The sequence below is a fragment of the Ahaetulla prasina genome, chromosome 8 (assembly GCF_028640845.1).
Source record: "Ahaetulla prasina isolate Xishuangbanna chromosome 8, ASM2864084v1, whole genome shotgun sequence".
Classification (NCBI taxonomy): domain Eukaryota; kingdom Metazoa; phylum Chordata; class Lepidosauria; order Squamata; family Colubridae; genus Ahaetulla; species Ahaetulla prasina.
The window spans coordinates 89,141,878-89,158,250 of record NC_080546.1 but is presented as its reverse complement, the minus strand read 5'-3'; the positions used below and the strand labels follow the sequence as shown (position 1 = coordinate 89,158,250).

General features: G+C 43.5%; 1 protein-coding gene across 10 annotated transcripts in view; it reads left to right on the top strand.

Moving 5' to 3' along the window:
- The window catches only part of APBB2 (amyloid beta precursor protein binding family B member 2), a 184,386-nt gene that overhangs the window by 153,762 nt on the left and 14,251 nt on the right, over window positions 1-16,373 (top strand). For 9 of the 10 annotated variants that reach the window (XM_058192357.1, XM_058192356.1, XM_058192353.1 and 6 more), the window contains one exon: window positions 15,545-15,659. In XM_058192357.1, the coding sequence (XP_058048340.1) occupies window positions 15,545-15,659 (115 nt within the window). Of the gene's footprint in view, window positions 1-4,187; window positions 4,340-15,544; window positions 15,660-16,373 lie in introns of those variants that run through there. The other variant, XM_058192359.1, reaches the window with a different exon arrangement.

Sequence of the window (16,373 nt, the reverse complement as noted above, 5' to 3'; positions counted from 1 at the left end):
ATCCTGAATGTTTCTCTTCATTTTGGCCAGTTTTATTTCTTTTTATTTTGGCCTTTATTTTTATTTTTTCCCCCTTCCATTTAATTATCTCTGATTCTTGAAGATTGTCTGGACAGGTTGCTGGAGTTTTCTTGGCAAGAAAACAGAACCCACTATGAATGTCAAGGAACTTGTATTTTTAAAAGCCTCCGAGAGAATATCGAAGTGTGATTGTGATGGCAATAAATTGGACAACTCATCTAAGAGATCTCCAGAGACTTGTCAAGATGAGGAACGGGGTAGGGGAGGAGAGGTTGTGAGTAGCTCAACTCCCACATTTTTGTAGAAGAGGTAGCCGTGCGCAGCAGCTGCCAAAAAAGCCAACACAGTTCTGGGCTGCATAAACAGAGGGATAGAATCAAGATCACGTGAAGTGTTAGTGCCACTTTATGATATTTTGGTGAGGCCACACTTGGAATATTGCGTCCAGTTTTAGTCGCCACGATATCAAAAAGTCGCTGAGGCCCTAGAACCGTGATGGTGAATCTATGGCACATGTGCCACAGGTGGTACGCGTAGCCACATTGGTGGGCTCGTGAGCTCAGCTCCGGTGTGCATGTGCACGCCGGCCAGCTGATTTTCAGGCCTTTAGGGCCCACCGGAAGTAGAGAAACACCTGCCTCTGGAAGTCGGCAAATGGGCCGTTTCCGGCCTCTGGAGGGCCTCCGGTGGGTTGGGGAAAGCTGTTTTTGCCCTCCCCGAGCTCCTAGAAAGGCTCTGGAGCCTGGGGAGAGAAAAAAATGGGCCTCAGTGGGTGGTGGGACTAGGGCCAAGAGATGATTGGCCCCTTCCATAAGGCTTAAAAGATCAGCAATGGCATTTGGGCACTTTGTCACTTATCAACAACGTTGATAAGACTTGCTCCTTGTCTTGCTGCATTTATTTCTTGTCGGCATCTTCTGGTTTTGAACTTTTGCCAAGAAAAGCCTTCTTTTCCATTCTCCTTCCTTCCTTCTTTTCCATTCTCCTTCCTTCCTTCCTTCCTTCCTTCCTTCCTTCCTTTCTTCCTTCCTTCCTTCCTTCCTTCCTTTCCATTCTCCTTCCTTCCTTTCTTCCTTCCTTCTTTTCCATTCTCCTTCCTTACTTTCTTCTTTTCCATTCTCCTTCCTTCCTTCTTTTCCATTCTCCTTCCTTCCTTTCTTCTTTCCTTCCTTCCTTTCTTCCTTCCTTCCTTCCTTCCTTCCTTCCTTCCTTTCCATTCTCCTTCCTTCCTTCTTTCTTTTCCATTCTCCTTCCTTCCTTCTTTTTCCATTCTCCTTCCTTCCTTTCTTCTTTCCTTCTTTCCTTCTTTTCCTTTGTCTTTCCTTCCTTCTTTCCTTCTTTTCCATTTTCCTTCCTTCCTTTCTTCCTTCCTTCTTTTCCATTCTCCTTCCTTCCTTCCTTCCTTCTTTTCCATTCTCCTTCCTTCCTTTCTTCTTTCCTTCTTTCCTTCTTTTCCATTCTCCTTCCTTTCTTCCTTTTCTTTCTTGACGTGATATGGCTGGCCACGCAGAAGCAGAACAATGGTTAGACCTCTGGTACGTTGTAAGATTAGACAAATGTGCTCTTAAGTATGGAATGGAGGCTGCTAGTAATATTGGCTTTTTTCCCCCAACTGGGTTAAAGCAATTATTTAGCTCTTAGAGCCGTGAATATACACTTGACGAATGCGTGTGGTTCATAGCATAAGATCCACAAACCAGTGGATTATTGACGAAGCCTTTCCATTATTAGCCAAAATGAAACTTAAACCCAGACAAAATAAGAAAGAGGAAATGTTTTGGATGATTGATCAGAATTCCATTTTTAATGCTTTGAAGTTATGAGTTTTTAGATTGAAATTTCAACTTTACCATGGCATTGCCTCATAGCCCTTGACCAAATTTTATGGGGTTTATTATCAGAATATTTGTCTTACTGGAATTAGTTCAGTTGCTATTCTTGAACCTTTGGGCGTTTTAAAAGTTTTCAATCATTAGATCATGAATATACCGCCGATCAGTCAATAAATCTACTGTCAATTTGTAGTCTTCAGATCAAAGCATTGACTTGCGCAGTTTTAATTTATAGGGTGGTAACAATATGAAAGAGGGGACGCGGTGGCTTAGTGGGTAAGACGCTGAGCTTGTCGATCAAAAGGTCGGCAGTTCAGTGGTTTGAATCCCTAGTGCTGCCGCGTAACGGGGTGAGCTCCCGTGACTTGTCCCAGCTTCTGCCAACCTAGCAGTTCAAAAGCACGTAAAAATGCAAGTAGAAAAAATAGGGACCACCTTTGGTGGGAAGGGAACAGCTTTCCGTGGGCCTTTGGCGTTGAGTCATACTGGCCACATGACCACGGAGACGTCTTCGGACAGCGCTGGCTCTTCGGCTTTGAAACGGAGATGAGCACCGCCCCCTAGAGTCGGGAACGACTAGCACGTATGTGCGAGGGGAACCTTAACCTTTAACAGTATGAATGCAGTCACCCAAAATTCAAGGAGTGACTCTACTTTTGTAATGATTGGGAGTATCGTTTCTTTCCAGCTATGAGTGAAATTAATTTATTTGCAGAATGTACTGTAAAGAGGCGGAAGGGATTGTGTTGTAAATGAGAAGACCTCTTCTACCTCACACCAAGAATTTGTAATGTTATTTAGATTTATTACCTTAAGCCACTGACTTTGGTTCCATGATAAATCTCCTATCATAATCCTTCTTTTAAAACTTCACGGAAGTTTATATCGGACATGAATGTATTAATTACATAGATAGGAAATTCTGTGTCATTACTTATTAGATGATTTGAATGGTGCAAAATAGCCTAGAGGTGGAGCTCTCGCCTCACAGTCAGGAGGCTGTGAGTTCGATCCTAGGTAGAGGCAGATATTTCTCTCTCTGGGCATGATGAGAATATATCTGCCGAACAAAACTCCGTATTGGAGACAGGAAAGGCAGCCGGCCAGTAAACACTCATCTCAATTCAATTGCCAAGACTCCACCCCTCAAGGAATTACAGGGTCGTTAAACGATGAGGATTTGCAGTCATTATACACACGAGATGTGGTACTGACTACCAAGTGGTGCAGTGGCCTAGAGGTGGAGCTCTCACCCTTACAGACAGGAGGCTGTGAGTTCGATCCTAGGTAGAGGCAGATATTTCTCTCTCTGGGCACGATGAGAATATATCTGCCGAACAAAACTCCGCATTGGTGACAGGGAAGGGCATCCGGCCAGTAAACACTTCGCTAGCTCCATTCAATTGCCCAGACTCCACCCCCTGCAAGGGATTATGGGGTCATTAAAAGAAGATGACGACGACTTATTAGATGGTTTGATGATATAATTCTACTGCTGTTATTATTATTGCTGTTGTTATTAAAACCCACATCAGTTTTCTTCAGAAAATGCATTACCTGATTTGATTACAAGAATCAAAAGTCATTTCTTATATCCATGGTAGCGTTATAAATATGTAGTGATGTTTGAAAACAGTCTTTTACACCAGTATGAAATGTTACACATGTACGTTATTTTGGGAAGTCTTATTTTGCGTCGGATATAATACTGACTTTGATTTCAAGCGATCATGACTTTGCTGAACAAGTTTAAAAATTTAGGAGACGGGGGGGGAAAAAAAGACGAACTACGGAAGTTGTCCCTATTATAAGAATGCTCATAATATCCAACCTTAATTTATGCCTCTTTTCTTCCTTGCTGTGATAATTAATAACATGAATGTTTTTTCCTGGCATAACCTGAGATCGTTTTAAAATTATGATTATTCAGCCCAAAAGGACGAACGGATTTCCTTCTCAATCCTGCGCACAAAAAGGATAACGAAAGGAGAAAAATAGCAAATTTTCTTTCAGAAAAGAAAGAAATACAGATTCCAGGGCGTTCGCCTTAAAAAGAAAGGGAGGAAAAAGGAAAGAGGGTGGAAACTCCTGCATTGTGTTAGCACCAATGCGTTACTTATTCGTTGCTTTTGAGGTTGTTGCTTTCAACGCGGTCTTCCCTTGGAAAAACGCAGCGAGAAAGGAAAGCATCTGCCGTCTGGATTCCCGAATTTGTGTGCGATATTTTAAGCCCATATTTCGCTTCATGTGTCGCCTGCCGTTCAGCTGGGCCTCACAGCCCTCATGACAAACTTCCAAAAATACTTCCAAACGTGGACAACCTCCAACTTAGAACAGAAGCGCAGGAGAAAAAAATTTGTTGTCCGGCTTAGTCAAGGACAACGGACCGGGAGGGTGGGAAGGAGCTGGGTTTCTCTGTCTCGTGTGCTTTTTCCTAACTCTCTCTGCTCTTGTTTTTTTCCACGCTTTTCTGGATTCAGAGAAAGGTAAAAATGATGGGTTTTTTTTTTCCTCCCCTCTATTTCACTCCCTGCCTGCCTTCCATTTGTCATCGTGTTGCTTTGCAAGTTGTGGTTGTAGTATTGGATTATGGTTTTGGGTCCCTGTTGCTGATCAGGCTGCAGTCTGTGGATCTTTTGAAGTGGTCCCAGGGTTTGTTTCTGTTCTCCTCCTAAGACAGAAAGAAAACTAGAAGTAACACATTTGTCTCGGGGGAGGAGGGGAGAGGAAAAAAAGAGGTTATTTTCGTTCCATTTGTTCGTCTCTGAATGATCTACTCGGCCCTCGTTCTGAAATTCCAACTGAGCAGAAATTTAAACCACGTTTTTTTTCCCTTAATTTTCAGTCTAGTCGTAGATTTAGGAAATAGATGTCTAGTCCATCAGTGAGAAGGATGACCAGGGGAAAGTAAGAAAAGAAAAAAAGAAAGACAGAGAAAGAAAGAGAGAGGGGAGGGAGAGAGAGAGGGAGCGAGAAAGGAAGGAAAGAGAGGAAGGAAGGAAGGAAGGAAGGAAGGAAGGAAGGAAGGAAGGAAGAAAGAAAGAAAGAAAGAAAGAAAGAAAGAAAGAAAAGGGAGGGAGGGAGGGAGGAAGAGAGGAAGGAAGGAAGGAAAGACAAGACAGACAGAAAGGGAGAGAGAAATTTAAACCATATTTTTTTCTTAATTTTCAATCTAGTCGTACGCTGTAGATTTAGGAAATAGATGTCTTATCCATTACTGCGAAGGATGACCAGGGGAAAGGAAGAAAAGAAAGAAAGAGAAAGAGAGAGAGGGAGGGAGCAAAAAAGGAAGGAAAGAAAGAGAAAGAAAGTGGGAGAGAGAGGAAGGAAGGAAAGAAGGAAGGAAGGAAGGAAAGAAAGAAAGAAAGAGAAAAAGGGAGGGGGAGAGAGAGAGAGGGGAAGGAAGGAAAGACAGACAGAAAGGTAGAGAGGGGAGAGAAGGGAAGGAAAGAAAGAGAAAGAAAGAGGGGGAGAGGGAGAGAAACAAAGGAAGGAAAGAAAGAAAGAGAAAGGAAAGAAAGTCAGAGAAAGAGAGAGAGAGGGAGCGAGAAAGGAAGGAAGGAAAGAGAAAGAAAGCGGGAGAGAGAGAGGAAGGAAGGAAGGAAAGAAAGAGGGAGGGAGAGAGGGGGGGGGAAGGAAAGACAGACAGAAAGGGAGAGAGGGGAAGGAAAGAAAGAGAAAGAAAGAGGGGAGAGAGAAACAAAGGAAGGAAAGAAAGAAAGAGAAAGGAAAGAAAGGCAGAGAAAGGGAGAGGGAGAGAAAGGAAGGAAAAGAGAAAGAGAGGGGGAGAGAGAGGAAGGAAGGAAAGAGAGAGAGAGGAAAGAAAAGGAAGGAAGGAAGGAAGAAAAAGAAAGAAAGAAAGAAAGAAAGAGAAAAAGAAAGAAAGAAAGAAAGAATATACTTGCCTCTGTAGATTGGTAGAATGTGGGCAGAATAGGGTCCTCCTTCCATTCAGCACCTCTTATAACCTGGTTCAGAAGACTCTGGAATCTTCTAGAAGAGATTTCACAACTGAGGGTTGGAGAAGAAGGTGCCCCAGGAGAAGAACGGAATGCTCTTCTACACACCAATTCTCAGTTTCTTTGTTTCCTTCAGAAGAAATTGGGATCTTGTGACTGCTTACAAACTTTGCAGAGAGTAGAAACCTGCAAAGCTGTGCATGAGTTCGGATCCCACCAACATCTCATGTCTTTCCTTTACGAAAGACGTAACGATGCCGTCTGGAACTAGGAAATAGAACTGTGTAGACCCTGCATGGGGCAGAATGTCACTTTTCGAATGTCACATTGTCCCTTTCAATTGAAACTAATTTAACAAATTAAAATCTATTTTGGGTAGCAGTTTGGTAAGGTTGGATGGGTGATAGTGGTGGGACCTTTGATCTTTTAACAGCTGTTGAGGTACAACTTCTCATATCCTTTACAGGGTCCATGACAGCCAACTCACCATGGCCAAGTGGCCATGGTCAACTCGCCCTGACCAATTCATCATGGCCAATTCACCATGGCCAATTCTCCATGGCCAACTCATTATGGCCAACTCACCATGGCCAATTCGCCATGGCCAACTTGCTATAGCCAACTCACCATAGCCAAGTTGCCATGATCAAGTTGCCATGACCAACTCGTCATGGTCAACTCACCACGACCAATGCATCACAGCCAACTCACCATAGCCAACTCCCTATGGGACAATAGTTAATCGAATCGAATCGTGTTATTTATTAATGTGTTATTTATTTTAATTCATTAAATAGAATTTCTCAATTGTCCCACGCAGAGTTGTCCAGCGGCGAGTTGGCCGAGGCAAAATTGGAAGTAGTGTGTTGGCCATAGTCAATTGGCTGTGGCAAGTTCTCCCATTATGTCAGCAACTGGGGGATCTTATATATGTTGCTGCTGCCGGTTCGGAGCAGTTCGAGTGAACCGGTAGTTGCGACCCACGGATGGGCCCCTCACCCATCCCGGCGCTATCCCATCCTATATCGTGTGCTCGCATTTTCGGTGCTGGGAGAACCGGTTGTTACAACCAGCAGCAGCCCACCACCGTATATCCCCCAGGGTGGCCTTTCTGGATCACTTCCTCTTGGCAACCCATCTGTCATCTGAAGTGTCCGACTTCTACTTTCTGAAGCTGTGGTATCTATGTGCAAGCCGCCGAAGGATGTCAAGAGGAATTATTTAGCTGTACATCAGAAATCCACATCCTTAATGGACTTCAGGGCTTCTGAACGCACAAGGGAATTCAGAGCCACATCGGCGAAGCAGCCTTCTTACTAATTCTTTCTCAGGGATGAGGAAGTGGTTTTCCTCTGCGTTCATATTTCATGAACTTCCTGGAGAAATTGAAGAAGCGTTATTACTTTGTTTTTAAGTAGAAAATTCCGAGCCACAAGGATTATAAATAACTGTAGCTGGCTGTTGAATTGCAAACTGAATATCTGATTGGGTTTCCAGTATTCTTACCACCGCTTCGCGCATGCTTTGCTTGCTCGCGCACCCGGACTCGAAAACGTGCCTAAATAGGACAGCATAGAGCAGGGTCAGGTGGGCAGGCCAATCCACAATTTCCACTACCGGTTCGCCCGAACCGGTACGAACCGTCTGAATACCACTTAGATGCTGCAGCAAAATTGGGAGGCTAGAATTCCATAGAAATACAGCTAGTCCTCAACAGCAGGATTGGATCTCAAAGAGGGTTAAAAGCCACAGCGGACCACAAGTCTGGTTTGCAAATCACTGAATTAGCCGGGAATTGTAGAACAGGAAGACATCGGGGCAATGACTGCCTTCATTGGCAGGGTGTGTGTGGGCAGGGGAAGAAAATCATTGCTCAGATTTTGATATGAAACTTTAGAAGGGCTTTTTCGAAGTGAAAACTCCGGAAAGGGATTCGTGGCTTTGGTTCCATCGTTTTTCATTCATAGAAATCCACCGCATCCTTCAGGTTGCGTTTAGTGGGAGTGTTGTGACCCAGGCCCAAGTAGGTATGATTAGACGCAATCAGTTCGAAAACAAACAGACTTTATTAGAACAGCTGAGAATTAACTCATTCTCAGCGTCGTCCAAACGAAATCAAAACAGATTCTTCATAACACAATTCTTCAGCCTTACCACCAACTTTAGTCTAATTAGGCAAACTGCCAAAGGCTTTTCTTGGCAAAAGTTCAGAAGCAGAAGACGCCGAAAAGAAATAAATGCAGCAAGACAAGAAGCAAGTCTATCAACGTTGTTTTCCGACAAAGAGCCCAAGAGCTGTTGCTGGTCTTTTAAGCCTTATAGGAGCGGCCAATCATCTCTTGGCCTTACTCCCGAGTCATCCTCTTTGCTTGAGCTGCTCTTGCCTTCTGGCAGCTCTTCTCATGTGTGCATTAGGAACAGTCTCCTCCTGTTCCTCTGCCTCTCTGTTGTCAGCCTCTGGAGGCTCTGGAGTTTGCACATCACTCCTGGATGGCCCTGGCCCCACCTCTGCCTCTGTTGTCAGCCTCTGGAGGCTCTGGAGTTTGCACATCACTCCCGGATGGCCCTGGCCCCACCTCTGCCTCTGTTGTCAGCCTCTGGAGGCTCTGGAGTTTGCACATCACTCCCGGATGGCCCTGGCCCCACCTCTGCCTCTGTTGTCAGCCTCTGGAGGCTCTGGAGTTTGCACATCACTCCCGGATGGCCCTGGCCCCACCTCTGCCTCTGTTGTCAGCCTCTGGAGGCTCTGGAGTTTGCACATCACTCCCGGATGGCCCTGGCCCCACCTCTGCCTCTGTTGTCAGCCTCTGGAGGCTCTGGAGTTTGCACATCACTCCCGGATGGCCCTGGCCCCACCTCTGCCTCTGTTGTCAGCCTCTGGAGGCTCTGGAGTTTGCACATCACTCCCGGATGGCCCTGGCCCCACCTCTGCCTCTGTTGTCAGCCTCTGGAGGCTCTGGAGTTTGCACATCACTCCCGGATGGACTTCAGGGCTTCTGAACGCACAAGGGAATTCAGAGCCACATCGGCGAAGCAGCCTTCTTACTAATTCTTTCTCAGGGATGAGGAAGTGGTTTTCCTCTGCGTTCATATTTCATGAACTTCCTGGAGAAATTGAAGAAGCGTTATTACTTTGCTTTTAAGTAGAAAATTCCGAGCCACAAGGATTATAAATAACTGTAGCTGGCTGTTGAATTGCAAACTGAATATCTGATTGGGTTTCCAGTATTCTTACCACCGCTTCGCGCATGCTTTGCTTGCTCGCGCACCCGGACTCGAAAACGTGTCTAAATAGGACAGCATAGAGCAGGGTCAGGTGGGCAGGCCAATCCACAATTTCCACTACCGGTTCGCCCGATCCGGTATGAGCCGTCTGAATACCACTTAGATGCTAAAGCAAAATTGGGAGGCTAGAATTCCATAGAAATACAGCTAGTCCTCGACAGCAGGATTGGATCTCAAAGAGGGTTAAAAGCCACAGCGGACCACAAGTCTGGTTTGCAAATCACTGAATTAGCCGGGAATTGTAGAATAGGAAGAAATTGGGGCAATGATTGCCTTCATTGGCAGGGGGTGTGTGGGCAGGGGAAGAAAATCATTGCTCAGATTTTGATATGAAACTTTAGAAGGGCTTTTTCGAAGTGAAAACTCCGGAAAGGGATTCGTGGCTTTGGTTCCATCGTTTTTCATTCATAGAAATCCACCGCATCCTTCAGGTTGCGTTTAGTGGGAGTGTTGTGACCCAGGCCCAAGTAGGTATGATTAGACGCAATCAGTTCGAAAACAAACAGACTTTATTAGAACAGCTGAGAATTAACTCATTCTCAGCGTCGTCCAAACGAAATCAAAACAGATTCTTCATAACACAATTCTTCAGTCTTATCACCAACTTTAGTCTAATTAGGCAAACTGCCAAAGGCTTTTCTTGGAAAAAGTTCAGAAGCAGAAGACGCCGAAAAGAAATAAATGCAGCAAGACAAGAAGGAAGTCTATCAACGTTGTTTTCCGACAAAGAGCCCAAGAGCTGTTGCTGGTCTTTTAAGCCTTATAGGAGCGGCCAATCATCTCTTGGCCTTACTCCCGAGTCATCATCTTTGCTTGAGCTGCTCTTGCCTTCTGGCAGCTCTTCTCATGTGTGCATTAGGAACAGTCTCCTCCTGTTCCTCTGCCTCTCTGTTGTCAGCCTCTGGAGGCTCTGGAGTTTGCACATCACTCCCGGATGGCCCTGGCCCCACCTCTGCCTCTGATGCAGAGCCCTCATCTGGGCCTTCCCCAGCCTCCAGGACTGGCCCGTGTTCTTCCCCAGCCTCATCGCTGTCCGACTCCGCTGCCAGTTCCGCAGGCTGCTGGCGGACCACAACGAAGTGTGGGGGGGATCTCAAGGGAAATAATGCAATAAAGTGGCACACGGTGGGCAAACTGCACATAAATTATTTTTATGTCATTCCATTGAGCAATTGTTGCCCGGTTAAATAGTGCTTAATTGGTTGCTAAAAACCGTTCATGTGGTTATCCAAGCATTGCTATTGATTTTCCAGCGATTCTGGTTCCTTTCCGTTTGCAAGAATGAATGTAAATTTTTTTGCTGTTCGTTTTGCTGGTTTAAAGCTCCTTTTTTAATCTCCTTTTGCAACAAGCCAATTTGGGTTTTTTTAAATTAAAAGGATCCCCTTACTTGATTAAGCTAATCGGCTAAAACAAGCAACCATCTTGTGTGCAGTAACGCTTCCTCACCAACCATCAACACCCGGACAAGCAGAGATTAACGCTGACTGATATTAAAACAACCATCAAGAAGGAAACCATATCCCAATCAAGGAACTAAATCGTGGGAGGTTTTTAAGAAGATACTGGACAGTCACTTGTCTGAGATTATATAGGTTCTTCTGCTTGAGCAAGGGACTGGACTAGAAGACCTCCAAGGTCCCTTCCACCTCCTGTTCTGTTCCATTCCGTTCCATTCCATTTTTTCTATTAACTACCAACTCAGACAAACAACAGCATAATCTGCGTAGGCTGCACTATCTTCCAGTGGTCTTCCGGGTGCAATTCAAGGTGTTGGTCACCACCTTTAAAGCGCTCCATGGCATAGGACCGGGTTATTTACGGGACCGCCTACTGCCACCGATAGCCTCCCATCGACCAGTGCGCTTCCACAGGGAGGGTCTCCTCAGGGTGCCGTCGGCCAGACAATGTCAGCTGGCGACCCCCAGGGGGAGGGCCTTCTCTGTGGGGGCTCCAACCATCTGGAACGAGCTACCACCAGGGATCCGCCAACTTCCTGATCTCCGGACCTTCCGACGAGAGCTGAAAACGTTTTTATTCCATCGTGCAGGACTGGCTTGATGGGTTTTTAAATGGGGTTTTTATTGGATTTTATAGTTTCTAGCCAAATTCGAATATTTGTTTTTAAATTTGTTTTTAATTTGTGTATTTCGTTGTTTTATCCTGGCTGTAAACCACCCTGAGTCCTTCGGGAGAAGGGCGGTATAGAAATTAAATAAACCTAAACCTAAACATAATCAAGCCACACTGACCAGGCAAACCATTCATATATAAACGGAGAGCAAAGTCCACCTCCTTCCATCACTGATGATGTTACCTAGTTGGGTCATGAAACGTCTGCAAGAAAACCACCAAACTTGGAGAGCACCAGTTCAACTCCAAGCAACAAATTCTACTGGTAAAGAATTTGTCTGTGACAGCCTTTATCCAACTTTACAAATTCCGTTCTCTATCTAAAACAAAACCTACTTTGGAAACACACACCCACACACCCAAAGTTTTGTTCAGAGGATTATCGTTTCCATGAATCAGAGTATGTCAAAGTATCTTAGCGAGAATGCTGGGAGGTTTAAATCCGAGCTATCTATCCTGTTTCCCCGAAAATAAGACCCAACCGGAAAATAAGTCCTAGCACCCTGATGGTGAACCTACGGCATGGATGCTAGAGGTAGCCAGCCATCGCCCTAACCCAGCTTCACTGTGCATGCACGAGAGCCTCCCGCCAGCCAGCTTGGTCTCTGCGGATGAGCGGGGGGTGAGGTGCATGTGGGAGACATGCCTGCGCAGGGGGCGGAGTGCATGTGCAGTGGACGCAGGAGTGGGACAGAGCGCATGCACGGGGAGCGGTTCTGGCACTCGCGTACATTCGCGCTTTCTTGTTTTGGGCACTTGGCACCAAAAAGTTTAACCATCACTGATCTAGCATGATTTTTCAGGATGCTCGTAATGTAAGCCCTACCCCCAAAATAAGCCCCAGTTAAGATTGACAACCGAATGGATGCATTTAGTACCGTATTTCCCCCAAAATAAGACCTAACTAGAAAATAAGCCCTAAGGCGTCTTTTTGGAGCAAAAATTAATATAAGACCCGGTCTTATTTTCGGGGGGAAATGGTAAACGAGGCATGTGAGGAAGAAATTGGTGTAGGGTTTCCTGCCTGGGCAGGGGGTTGGACTAGAAGGCCTTCAAAGGTCCCTTCCAACTCTATTGTTGTTATTGTTGTTATTGTTATTGTTGTTAAGAAATGTTTGGGATTGAACGGGACTTGATAGCACTGGGGGGAAAAACCCCTTTGTCATGGTCAGACGACCTAGTTTTGACATTGTGTTTTTGATTTAATTAATAATTGAAGTCCTTTTAATGTCTCGACCTTGCCGGAAAGGTTTGATGGCTAATGCTGATGGATCACTTTGTAGTAGACAGCTTCTGGTTCTCCTACATCCTCCCTAGAGATTTACACTTAATGTATGTGGCTTAAAACAAAAAGCAAAGGCACTTCTAATATAGTTTTCCCTGACTGAAAATATATCTGCTGGGGAAAAAACTCTGTACTGGCAACAGGTAGGGCATCCGGCCAGTAAACATTTAGCTCCATTCAGTTGCCCAGACTCCACCCCTCAAGAGATTATGGGGTTGTTAAAAGAGGATGATGATGATAGTTTTCCCGACCTGCAAAAAGCAACTTTCTCAGGATAGTGCAACAAAGGTGGGGAGTGAATTGAGACTTTTGTGAAGGAAGCATCTCGAGAAGATAATTGAAGATAACCGGGGCAAGTCCAGCAGATAATTGAAGGGAGGAGGCTAATGTGGGAGGGGTTTTGTTGGAGTTGTGCAGCGTTTTATCCCGAGTGGCGTTGGTGATATTGGGAGAGTTGTTTGGGGCTCAGTTGGGTAAAGAAATGTCTAGCCGGGATCCCGGTTCTCCGTCCTTAGGACCACCGGAAATATTTCAATAGGATTTTACCCCTTGAGTGGAAAAAATGGAATGTTAGCCTCCCATCAGCTGGAAGGCATGAAGCTGCAGAAGTCTGGATGAATTAGATAAACAGCCTAGATATTAATATATTGAACACTTATTTTGTGAATGAATGTATTTTATGTATGTATGTATGTATGTATGTATATGTATGTGTATATGCATGCATATGTATATAGTATGTGTCTGTCTATCTATCTATCTATCTATCTATCTATCTATCTATCTATCTATCTATCTATCTATCTATCTATCTATCTATCTATCTATCTATCTATCTACTGTATCTATCTGTCTGTCTGTCTGTCTGTCTATCTATCTATCTATCTATCTATCTATCTATCTATCTATCTATCTATCTATCTATCTATCTATCTATCTATCTATCTATCTATCTATCTATCTATTGTATCTATCTAATCTCTTACTATCTTACTATTTATCTATCATCTATATCTATCTATCTTTCTCTAATCTATCTCTGTATCTATCTATCTTACTATTTATCATCTATATCTGTCTATCATCTATCTAATCACCTCTGTCTAATCTATCTATTTAATCTTGCTCTCTGTCTATCTATCTATCTCTATCTAATCTATCTATCTACTGTATCTATCTAATCTCTTACTATCTATCTTACTATTTATCTATCATCTATATCTATCTATCTTTTTCTAATCTATCTCTATCTTACTATTTATCATTTCTATCTAGCTATCATCTATCTAATCATCTCTATCTAATCTATTTAATCTAGCTCTCTGTCTATCTCTAATGTAGCTATTTAGTTTAGCTATCTACTGTATCTATCTAATCTCTTACTATCTATCTTACTATTTATCATCCATATCTATCTATCTATCTATCTATCTATCTATCTATCTATCTATCTATCTATCTATCTATCTATCTATCTATCTATCTACCTATCTATCATCTATCTAATCACCTCTGTCTAATCTATCTATTTAATCTAGCTCTCTTTCTATCTATCTAATCTATCTATCTAGCTATCTACTTTATCTATCTAATCTCTTACTATCTTCTTATTTATCTATCTATATCTATCTTTCTCTATCCAAGCTATCTCTATCTATCTTACTATTTATCATTTCTATCTATCATCTATCTATCTAATCATTTCTAACTAATCTATCTATTTAATCTAGCTCTCTGTCTGTCTATCTATATCTAATTTAGCTATTTAGCTATCTAGCTATCTACTGTATCTATCTAATCTCTTACTATCTATCTTCCTATTTATCTATCGTCTATTTCTATCTTTCTTTAATCTATATCTATCTTCCTATTTATCATTATCTATCTATCATCTGTCTATCTACACACACACACACATATATATAGTCCTCGATTTACAGCTGTTCATTTAGTGCCCCTTCAAAGCTACAACAACAATGAAAAAAGTGATTTATGACCATTTTTCACATGAATGTTGCAGCATCCCCATGATCACATGATCAAAATTCAGACGCTTGGCAACTGACTCATAATTACGACGGTTGCAGTGTCCCGAGGTCATGTGATCCTCTTTTGTGACCTTCTCTACAAGCAAAGTTAAATGGGGAAAGCTGGATTCAACAACGATCACAACGGTGCTACTAACTTAACAACTGCGGCAAGGAAGGTTGTAACATGGGGCAAACCTCAATGAACAAATGTCTCACTTAGCAGGCAAGATTTTGGGTTCAATTGTGGTCATAAGTTGAGTTGATATAATAACTCCTTGAATTTTTACATCTTATCAAATGAACCATACATCACCCTCTTAGGGACATCAATTTGCTGCTGTTATCCACATATTTCATGCTGTACGCTAAATAAATGAATCTGGGTTAGTAACGATCATCTTCAAAGGGTCAGATAAAAATTCGCTAATGGAGAAAAAGAAGGTTGGAAGAAGTTCTTCAGATCTTTGCCTTCTTCATCCATGGAATGGAATTCTTTATCTGACCTGGAAGCCATCTTTTACATTTGGGCCTTCAGGCCTGCTACGTTTTCTTCTGGGGGAAAATGGGAGGGGGGATTGCATAGAGTATGGGTGATAAGTAGTCAAAATAACATTCCTTTCTCAGAGAGTCAAGGACACCTTGCCCTGGCACCTGTCATTGGATGACTGGGAGGCATCTCCAGTTTGGACGGTGGATGATTGGGCCACGTGATGGACCTGTGGGTGCTGGGCAGAGACTTGGGCTTCCCTTTGGGTGGGGAAAACCTGGAAACTTTCAGATTCGGATTTTCCCAGATGTGCCAATATGAATTCTCTAATAAAATGTAACTTTGAGGAAATCTAAGCCTCGGAGTTTTCTTTCGTTGGGGGTGTTACTTGGAACCATGACATTCTTCTCTTCCACCCTCTGTCCTTTTCTTCGGTTGGCGTTGGTTTCGTTCTCTCCGAGTGCCGTATGTTTTAATCGGTCTTTTCTTTTCTTTTTCTTTTCCTTACCCAGAGATTTTGCCTATGTCGCCAGAGACAGAGAAACCCGAATTTTGAAATGCCACGTGTTCCGATGTGACACCCCAGCAAAAGCCATCGCCACGAGCCTCCACGAAATCTGTTCGAAGGCGAGTCTCCGTTGCGTTAATCGGTGGGCTTTGAACGTCTGCTCTTCTTCCCGGCTTCCTACTGCGGTGATCCTCCATTGAGAAAGGAATGGAAGTAGCGCCCCGACTGTCAAGAGTTCGTTTAGGGAACGTTCAAAGTTACGAACGGCACTGAAAAAAGTGACTGTTGACCGTTTTTCACACTTAACGACCGTTGCAGCATCGTTAAGTGTAGTCACGTGATGCAAATTCAGCCGCTTGCATTTATTTTTATTTATATTTTTAAAGTTTTTTATTTTTATTTCTCATAAAACGCATATAAATGTACGATCGTTTTAACCATTCTTATCACACCTATTATCTTTTGGTTTCTATAATGGGTTTGTTCTTCATCCTAAAACTTTAAAACGCATTCGGAGTTGCTCTTCCACCATTCCATATCTCCCTTCTTCCACAACAACCATTCCTCTCCTTCTCCCCTCTTACCCTTCCCTCCCTTCTTCTATTCGTTTCAACTTTCTTCTTTCCTCCTCTCCTTCCCCTTCTCTCCTTCCCCTTTTTTCCCCACACTCCTCTCCTCTTCCTCTTTCTAACCCTTTCTCCTACTCTTCTTTCCCCTCCCTTTCTTCTTCTCCTTTTCCCTTTCTTCGCTCCCTCTCTTTTCCTCCCTTCTCTTTTCTCCTTCATACTGTTGTGTCTCGTCCGCTTTCACCGCAGCCGGGGCCTTCTTATCTG